Genomic DNA, 10179 nt, shown 5'->3' with positions numbered 1-10179 from the left:
ACAACAAGCATCTTAATATGGTTAAACGGGAATTAAAACATGCGTAAATATGCCTAAACTAGTAATTAAACACATAAATCTAACTAAATAGGAAGAACAACTAACACTAACATGAATACACCAGTAATTTGGCACACATAATCATCAAATAGATAAAGAAAATACCAAAATAGACTAGAAGGAAGGAGAATTACCTTCTTCGGGTGCAGCGAACAGGGTGCGGGGGTTTCGATATACACTTCGAACACTACGACTTCTGAGCTCGCATGCACTCAGATTCGAGGCAATATCAGAAGCAAAAGAAACAGAAAATGATTCAATATTTTAACTCGATATCCAGAAATATAAGATTGATAAAACTAATATTGCTTAGGGGGATTTTTTGGCAGCTAAATTTTTTTTTTTAGGGGATTCAAGGCGGCTAAAAGAACCTTTTTTTTAGGGGATTCAAGGCGGCTAAAAGAACCTTTTTTTTAGGGGATTCAAGGCGGCTAAAAGAACCTTTTTTTTAGGGGATTTAAGGCGGCTAAAAGAACCTTTTTTTAGGGGATTCAAGGCGGCTAAAAGAACCTAGGCGGCTAAAAGAACCTGTTTTTTTTCAATGACCTAACTAGCGATTATTTATAGGATTTAGATTAGGGTTTATCTAGGGTTCTAAAAATTTGGGCGGGATTTTAAATTGAAATTCGTTCAAATCAAACGTTGAGATGCTTGCTATGTCATCCAAATCAGAAAGAAGGAGAAAAAACCTCATTAAAATTTCGTACCCGAAAATGAAAAGGAGCTGATGAAGAAAGCGATTTGGGTTCACGAATAGACAAAACTCATTAAGGGTCTTCCAGACGAAAATCAGAAAAGAGGGGGAAGAAAACAAACTTACCCACTTTCAACGGTTGAATCCGGGTGGGGGAAGGACGGAGTCATTAATTTCCTTCCCCAAAATGACCATGCATGGTCTGATAGAGGTGAAAGGTGTTAGTGGCTTTGCTCTGTTCATCGACGAAGAGAGAGGAAGAGAAGAGAAAGAAAGAGGTGGGTGCGGCGGATGAAAGAGAAAGGAACCCTAGTAGTTCATTTTGTTGGATGACTCGGGTCGGTTCGTCTAGTGGGCTGGGTATTAAAATGTGGGTTGTGTTGACGAATTTTAAAACGTCAGCTGGGTCAGTGCAGGCGGGTAGTGGGCTAATTACAATGGGCTGGTTCGAAAATGATTATAAATTGATTGGGGCGGATGGGCTAAAAAATATATATTTTCTTCTTGTGCTATTTTGGGCTTTTAAATTTGCACAAAAGATCTATTTTAAATAACTATATACTAACGTGTGCTAAAATATTATCTAATATAAAAATATGTAATTATCAGTGCTCAGATAAAAATAAAATTATATGACGTCGTAATAGCCGTGCGATAACATTTTTTAAGTAAATGCTATTGTTTAATTGCGCGAAAATAAATGCGATGCGTGTGCATAAGATGGTAAAAAAATGCGAAAATGATTATAATGCGAATTATAATAATACTGGTAATAATAATAATAACAAAATAATAATAATAATAATAATAATAATAATAATAATAGTGGTAGTAGTAATGGTAATAAAATAAAAAATAATAATAGCTAGTGACTGTAATAGGATAATGAAACGCCGGTATTAATAAAAAGCTAATAATTATAGTAAAGTATGAATAATTATTTCTTAAATTATCAAAATATTAGAAGCGTAAATAAATATTTTGAAGAAGGAGCACAAAATTGGGTTCAATGTTTCCCTCAAAATATCTGCTAAAAGGGTACCTTTCGAGGCTTAATGTTTCATTTAACACCATTAATTTTCTTTTAACTAGTCAAAGTGGTTCTTAAAATTATACTTTACTCAGCCTTGATAGCATTATCTAGAAGTATTTTTTTGCTGATAAATCTTGTCTCCTTTCTTAATTTTGGTGAGTTTTTTTGTGTTTCTGCTCTTTGATGTCATACTGTATTTTTTTTCTGAATTTTCTTCTTTGTTGCTTTCTTCTGGTTAAAAGGGTACTTTTCATTGCTTCATGTTTGATTTAACACCATTTTTTCTCTGAAAAGGTCTAAATTGTACTTATTTGATGCTATTATTCAAGTTTTGGTATTATTTCTAGAAGGATTATTTGCTGATAAATCTTGTTTTCTTTCTTATTTTTGGTAGGTTTTTGGATTTTAGGTTCCAAGATTTTCTCCAAGTTTGGTTTCTGCTGTTTTGAGGTGAAATATCAGCAGTACTTAAATGGGTTGGAAAGATAAGATTAATACTGTGTTTCAGGTTTGTTGGCCTTTTTGCTTTGTTCATTTACTTCCTATTTTTCATGATATAATTTTCGTTAGGTTTTGTGTTTAGTTTTTGATTTCTGGTTCTGCTCATGAAATGCTGTTTCTATTTTCATTCTTTTGCAGTTGTCTTTTACCTATATGGTGCAAGACTATGTTGCTTGGACTCGTATTGAATCCTCCAAAAGTAGTAGATTCGATACGTGTACGAGTTACGACAGTATTTTGGAGAGTCCGCGCAACATAAGTATATGGTACTTAATTGTTTTGTCTGTCTTGTTTAGCAGCAATCTGTGGATTTTATGATGGAAAAAGAAAATCCAAATTTTGTATGGTTTGATTAGAATTGTGTGGATTGAACTGTGGAATTCTTTGGTTTCAATTAGTGGTCCAGCAAGATGTGAATGAAGTCATTGTAATACTTGAAAATCTTTTAGTCCAGATACCGTTGATAATATTGGTATATCTACAATCATTATTTTGGTGCAGGATTAGTTTCTAGAAATCTCAGCATGTTGTGGTCAAAGCCATCTCTTTTTCTCCTGAAAACTTTTAAACATAAAAAATGATTAACAAATATTTTGTTAGTCATTCCCATTTCTGTTGATTCACCAGTTGAAAATATTAAAAAAAAAATCTTTTTTTTTTTAAATCTTTATTCTTTATTCTTCTCCTATATAATACTGGACTAAGACATGCTTAAATAGAGTGATATGAACGGTGAGGATTAACCGACCACAACTTGCTTGTTTTTGAGAAGTAGCTGTTGTCGCTTATGTTGTGTAGTTTAAAATGAAATGCTTATTAATTCTGGTTTTGCTGCCTTCAAATATTGCTTGTTAGAATGTTTTATCAAATGAACTACCAACTTGAATGCTAATTTGGTTCCGCAACAACACATTAATATTTCTTTTTCAAATGACACAGGGAAATACAAATGAGATCGAGCTCGGATGTGGACATACTGTTAAGTCTCATGGGTCATCAGTTGCAAGAATTCACATGCATGACTGGCTACTATTGCTGCTGCTTGTCGTAATAGAGATAGTCCTTTATATCATTGGTCCATTTTATCGGTTTGTTGGGAAGGATATGTTGGACGATCTGAAATATCCCATGAAAGAAAATACGGTCCCCATGTGGTCTGTTCCTGTGAGTATTCCACTCTTTTCTAACGTATGGAGTTTAGTATCAATCCATCGTAAAGAAAGTTTATTTAATTGCTCTAACGGACAGTGAAGTTTCTGCCCATGATAGAATAAAATTTGCTATTACAACGAATTCAGGAGTGTGAGAGAGGAGTGCTGATTATACTGTGCTTGCAAATTTCAAGAAGTTCAATTTTTTGTAATCAAATCCCGAAGTTTCTAGTGTTTATAACTAATTTCTCTAATGAACAGCTATATGCAGTTTTATTGCCTATTATCATCTTTGTTTTCATCTATCTTCGAAGAAGGGACGTCTATGATCTGCACTACAGCATTCTAGGTAATTTCATTTCAAAGACATTTTCCCCTTTTCTTACCACTAAACTACAGTAACTCTTTTAGAGGTTGGTTTTGTATATTTCCTTGTTAGTTCTCCATGTTTCTTTACCTCTTCTAGGCCAGCTTGCACACACCTGGGCTTTTGTCTCTTGTGACTTTGGATTTTTCGTTGTTGTAGTAAAAGGAATGTTGTCCGTTTTGCTTTGCCAAGTAACTTTACTAATTGCGCTAGACTTGTCCAAAAACATTACAGGTCTCTTATTTGCCATACTAATTACGGCTGTAATCACGGATGCCATCAAGAATGCAGTAGGCCGTCCCCGACCAGACTTCTTCTGGCGCTGCTTTCCTGATGGTAAAGATGTATGTATCTTGACTTATCCTCCCTAATTTTGTTCCTCTAACGAGAAAAGGTTTTACCTTTTCCCCTTTGTTTTCTAGTTCCCAACAAAGGGTTAAAGTCTTGGTGCATTTCTACTTTGACTCAATAAAAGTCTATGTATGTTTATCTGATAGAAAATGCTCTTTTTTCTTGATTATCGCAACTGTAATACACTTACAAGCATATTGCTTAAACCGGTGCTCAACTCTATCATTAGTTGTAATTTGATTTGTTCATTTTGCTGTTCTCTTTCAGGTGTATGATAAGTGGGGAGACGTGATATGCCATGGTAAAGAAAGTGATATTAAGGAAGGACATAAGAGCTTTCCGAGCGGGCATACCTCATGTATGTAGCTCAAATTTCTTCTTTTCCACTATATCCAAAGTACATTAATAGCATGTTTGGCCAAGCTTGTGGGAAAGTCAAAAGTGCTTATTTTAGAAAGTTGAGGTGCTTAGCCAAGCTTTTAGAGAAAAATAAGCATGTTTGAGAAGTAGGAGAATCTGTTTCTCATAAGCTAAACAAAGTAGCTTTTTCCCAGATGCACTTTTGGAACATTGGCCAAGCACAAAGTACTGCTCTAGTATTGGAAAAAGTGTTTGCTACTCTCCAAAAGTACTTTTTCGAAAAGCACTTATGACAAAAACCACTTTGCAAAATAAGCAGATTTTGAAAGCTTGGCCAAACAAGCTATAAATCAGGATTTCCAAGATTCTGATTAGTTGAAACCTTTAATGAAGATTGCGTATAGACTTCAAAAGGAGTACTTCATTTCATAAGTGGTCTGAATTACCATGCAACCTTTCTTTTTCTTTTTTTATTGTCCGAGTTGGAAATATTTTTGTTTATTCCGGAGATTTTTTTGATAGACTTTATTGTAATGACATGCAGTATCTTCAAAGACTTCGATCCAACAAAATTTGGGTTCTTCTTAGCAGGGTCATTTGCTGGTCTCGGGTTTCTATCGTTGTATTTGGCTGGAAAGATCAAAGTGTTTGATCGTCGAGGGCATGTGGCAAAACTATGCATAGTTTTTCTTCCTCTCTTAATGGCATCTCTTGTCGGCATTTCATGTGTGGATGATTACTGGCATCATTGGCAAGACGTGTTCACCGGAGGAATGATAGGTTCGTCTTGAAATTCTACATTTATCAGTAAATAAGGGCGGCATTTCAGTTTTGCTTAATATTCCTCGCCTTTCACATTTTAGGCCTTTTCGTTGCAACATTCTGTTACCTGCAGTTCTTCCCAGCTCCATACCATACTGAAGGTATGGTCTTTTGCATTTCAACAAACCTTCCTTCAATCTTTTTGATTTTGTTACCTCCTTAGTACTTTAATAATAGAATGATTTTGTCGTATCCAGACTAATACCAAATTGAACCATTTCACGAACAAAATGTGACCAATCAATAAGCCAACAAAACCACTTGTTGCATCATAAGAAGATAAATGTTGACTAATCTGACTTATGCTTGGAATAGATTCCATTTTTAGATAGTTGAAAAATCACTATCTCAATGAAAGGTACTATATATCTGCTCTTTCTCAACGCATTCGTGTAGACAAAGAAGATCCGATCATCCAAGGGTGATACTATTTTCGACAGATGCTGTTATTACACTGGTAGTCAATTAGTCTGTATGCTGCTTTCTTTCATAACAGAGTAAACAGATCAAGATTTCTACCTACTTCCATTATGGAGGGTGCATGCCGGGGGGACAGTGGGGAGGCCGGCTCCATGAGCTGAACAGATCAACATTTGTATCTTTTGTATATATTGCATCTTCTTGATGCCTTTCACGAAATCTACTTCATCAAAAAAGGAGTTGCCATGTTTAGGCTTCAATACATTTCAGATCACTAGGCTTATGTTGAAGCACAACCGTGTTTTCTGCTAATTTCCTTGGGATTTTCCTTTTCGTTGCTAATGGTCTAGGAGAACACATTGGACAAATTTTCCTTTCGGTGACTTAAACTGTTATAGCAGACAAAAGTCTGAAATTAACCCTATATGATAGGCATATGGATGTTACATTTACATATGTTTTTTTCATCTGTTAGCAGGATGGGGACCTTATGCATATTTCCGGGCAGTAGAGGAGGTCCGCAGTAGCAGACATGTTCACCCTACTAACGGAGGATTAGAGTCAGAACATGCCGAGGTACAATTGAATCAGCGGTCTGGTACAACTACCAATCCTTTTGAGGATGTGGAGTTTGGCAGAATGTGAGGCATAGACTCTGTACTCATATGCTTATTTTTGTTCAACTAGCTCAGTTTGTTATTTTCTTGTGAATATTTAGACTGCTTTTGTTATATGTTCTTAAATATTTTAGCTTTAGGGACCTGAAATTGGTTAATCAGGGTTAAGTTTTTTTTTTTTTTTGTGTGTGTGTAAATTGTTGCATAATCAGTTCAAGTGGTTGATAATCTTCTCATTTATTTCTCTCTTGGAGTTAAAGATCATTCTGTTAGTCTGGATAGTGACTTGACTCATCTCAGTTTTTCAAAATTTTGGCGCTTAGAAGGAAAAATGGTGTGAGGAGAACAGAAGAGAAGTGGCGGTGGAGTAACAGTGGTCTTTAAGTGAACTGGGTGATTTTTGTGTGGAATTTCCGTATGTTTTCCTTGTTAGTGTCGTGGGAGTAAGAAGTGGTGGTGGAATAACGGTGGTCTTCAGGGTGGTATTTTTAAAAGTGGAGAGTATAAATTGTTGTGATGGTGATCGATTTAGAAAGATTAAGGATGCTGACCGTGAAAAATGATGATCAAAATTTGAATTATTTCGCAAAGTTCAGGAATAAATTTAAATCATTTTGCATAGTTGAATACGGATTTGACCCTTGGACCATTGCTTCTTCCACCGTTCTCCTTTTCACCATTGATGACATTACTAAATATAAATGCAAAAAATCATAAACAAATTTCAAATGAGGTAACCAAAAACAAACAAAATTTGACAGTTTTCAAGATTCCCATAATTGCGAATTTGAGAAAATTGGTCTTACAAATAATAGGTATGTCTTTTATGAGTTGAGTGCAATTGATGAACTCAAAGCAGTCCGTTTTTTTTTTCCAACTAATTTGTGAATGTAACAATATTTTTTAAATTTGCATACAGTAGTTTATTAGTACGATAAGAAAGGTAAATAAGACGTGAAGAGATATCATTATAAAAAAGGCTAGATGATTTCAAAAAATTTAAAGGCATAGAGACAATTGAAGATGAAGAGATATTATCGTCAGATGATGCTGAAGCGGTCAAGGAGCGGTCCACCTTCTTACAAGTCAAGAAAATATTTCAATATTGATTAAATAAGGATTGAAAACCAAACTGTGCGATGAGTTACGTCTCTCTCGGTGCACATTAGCAACGGACGCCGCCATGGGGAAGAGAGAACGAATTCCTTCACAGAAGGCAATCATGGCTCAGGAAACCACCTCCTGGAACCATCGAGGACCAAAAGTGAAGAATTCGGCACAATTGAATACTCTAGTAGCTCAAAACAGTTCCAATTCCAAGGGAAAAGGGTCCAATCAAGTAGTGAAGGAGAAGGTTCCTCAATTACGACAAATAGATGCAACTGAATCGGCAAATCAAAATTGATGCTCAGACAAGTTCTGTAAGTAATGTAACAACAGCACAGAGGATTGCGTTGGAGAAATCGCAATCACATCTATCTCAACAACAATGGAGTGCGATTACACTGGAATCTCCTGCAAGTGATGGGAGTAACAAAGCTAATAGTACTTCGAAATCATTGGGCTGATCAAGTAGAAGAGGAAGTAGGGGTACAATTGAAGGGATCAATATGGGATAACTTTGATATCTCAAAAATTTAAAATGCTGGCTTCAAATTAGAGTATGTAGCTCCTGCAAAACATGGTGAGACTTCTATCGTTGATATTGAACTGAAAGATTTTACTTCTAAAATAGCTTATTGGCGTAATGCTGTTGTGTGTTATGTGTTGGGGGCACATCCACCATTTAGTGTGCTCCAAGGGTATATCCAGAGGATGTGGGCTAAGCATGGTTTGAATAAGATTGCTATGCTTAAGAATGGAATAGTTTTGGTTCGATTTGATAGTGCAATTGGTAAGAATGAAGCGATTTAGGGAGGTATTTACCACTTTGATAATAAACCTTTCATTATGAAGGCTTGGGATGAGGATATGGAATTTTCTAGGGATGAACTCTACTCAGTGCCTATTTGGATTAAATTTCCAGGATTGGATTTCAAAAACTGGAGTGCTAAGGGGTTGAGTAAGATTGGCATTTTAGTGGGGAAACCATTGATGAGTGATCATAACATAGGAAAAAAGATACGGCTGAATTTTGCCAGACTATTTATTGAAGTAGACATGGGTGCTGAACTACCAGATGTGGTACTTTTCAGGAATGAAAGGGGTAACATCATAGAGCAGAAGGTAGTATATGACTGGAAACCAACCTTATGTTCCTTTTGCAAGAAATATGGACACACAGATGAAGTTTGTAGGAAGAAGAATCCTCTTAAACAGAAGGAACCTGAAGTGCCAACAGTGCAGGAGATTCAAGTGGTGCCACCAGGACTAAAGGCAGTGCAATCAGTTCCTAAAGTTCAACCACAAAAGAAAAATGGTGCAGGGGTTCAAACAGTTCCGTCTGGGCAACTGGGAAGCAACAAAGCACTCAGGAAGTGGCAAAAGCTCAAGGAACACAACCTGAAACCCAAAAGCAAGCAATGTAGCAGAATAGTGCAGGAAAAGTGATATGGGTTACTCCAATGAGAACTGGGAGATCATCACCTCAGAAACAGCAAAAGCAGAGTTCTAATAATGATAATCCTTTCTGAGGTTTAGATACACCAGGGCCTAGTAAGAGAAATGAGGAGAATATAGAGAAGGTGGGAGGCCAGACCATTCCATCCATAAGGAATGGTTAGTTTCTTAGTATGGAATGTGAGGGGTCTAAATGTCCCGAATAAGCAAAAAGAGATGAAACTCCTTTGCAATGATGGAAGAGTATGCTTGGTTGGCTTGCTAGAAACCAAAATAAAAAAAGATAGATTTGAACAGATTGCTACTAGATTGTTTGGAGGATGGAATCATATTAATAACTTAGAAGCCCACTATAATAGTAGAGTTTGGATAGCATGGAGACTAGATTACTACACTGTTACATTTCAAAGCTGCAATGCTCAGGCTGTAACATGTGAGGTAGTGTATATTCCATTGCAATTGAAGTTTGTAGTGTCATTTGTGTATGCGTTTAACACCAAGGAAGAAAGGAGACGTCTGTGGGAATACTTAGACACTGTTGGTGCTGCTTGTCAATTACCTTGGATGATCACCGGAGATTTCAACTCAGTTCTTAATTAAAAGGATAGGTTGGGTGGTAATACAGTGACCTGGGCTGAAGTGGTGGATTTTCAAAATTGGGTGGCTGAGAGTGGGGTGATTGAATTGCCTCAACAAGGTAATAAATACACATGGAATGATAGGAGTAGTGTAGATAGAATCTACTCCAAAATAGATAGAGCATTTATTAATGATATTTGGTTGGACTTAATGCCTGATTGTCAGGTTAGAATGCCACCTGAAGGAATCAATGATTACTGCCCTTTGAAGATAGCGCTGACCCCTGATGGACCCAGATCAAGGAAATCTTTTAAGTTTTGTAATGCTTGGACTCACCACCCACTATTTATGGAAAAAGTTCAAACTGTTTGGAATCCCCAGATGGAAGGATGCAAGATGTTTAAGATTGTGAAGAAATTAAAAATGTTGAAGAAGGCATTGGAAGAACTCAATACACAGTTCTTTAGGAACATTGAAGTGGAGGCTAAAGAGGATAGGGATGCTCTTAAAAATGCTCAATTACAACTGCAGACTAACCCTCTGAATCAAGGGTTGCAACAACAGGAACATGAAAAATATCAAAAGTTTAGGCGATCTTCCTATTTGGCTGAGGTGTTCTTGCAACAGAAAAGTAAAGAAAATTGGATAAGATTAGGTGATGATAA

At 36.2% G+C, this 10179-nt stretch overlaps 1 protein-coding gene across 4 annotated transcripts; it reads left to right on the top strand.

The window, feature by feature from the left end:
* Nucleotides 1–1793: 1793 nt before the first annotated feature.
* Nucleotides 1794–6562, top strand: LOC132641688 (putative lipid phosphate phosphatase 3, chloroplastic). 4 transcript variants are annotated; one of them, XM_060358765.1, is made up of 10 exons: nt 1924–1942; nt 2182–2295; nt 2427–2554; nt 3228–3452; nt 3701–3788; nt 4041–4150; nt 4425–4515; nt 5106–5297; nt 5381–5440; nt 6238–6562. In XM_060358765.1, the coding sequence occupies exons 3-10, from the start codon at nt 2552–2554 to the stop codon at nt 6402–6404; spliced, it is 936 nt and encodes a 311-aa protein (XP_060214748.1). In that variant the 5' UTR covers nt 1924–1942; nt 2182–2295; nt 2427–2551; the 3' UTR covers nt 6405–6562. The 4 variants fall into 4 exon arrangements, with proteins under 4 accessions (XP_060214747.1, XP_060214745.1, XP_060214748.1 ...); XM_060358764.1 differs by lacking the exon at nt 2427–2554 and having other exon boundaries at nt 1794–1942; nt 5109–5297; XM_060358762.1 differs by lacking the exon at nt 2427–2554 and having other exon boundaries at nt 1794–1942.
* Nucleotides 6563–10179: the final 3617 nt, after the last annotated feature.

Source organism: Lycium barbarum, chromosome 5, assembly GCF_019175385.1.
Source record: "Lycium barbarum isolate Lr01 chromosome 5, ASM1917538v2, whole genome shotgun sequence".
NCBI lineage: Eukaryota > Viridiplantae > Streptophyta > Magnoliopsida > Solanales > Solanaceae > Lycium > Lycium barbarum.
The sequence above is the reverse complement of the archived record's forward strand: the minus strand, read 5'-3'. Positions and strand labels throughout refer to the sequence as shown.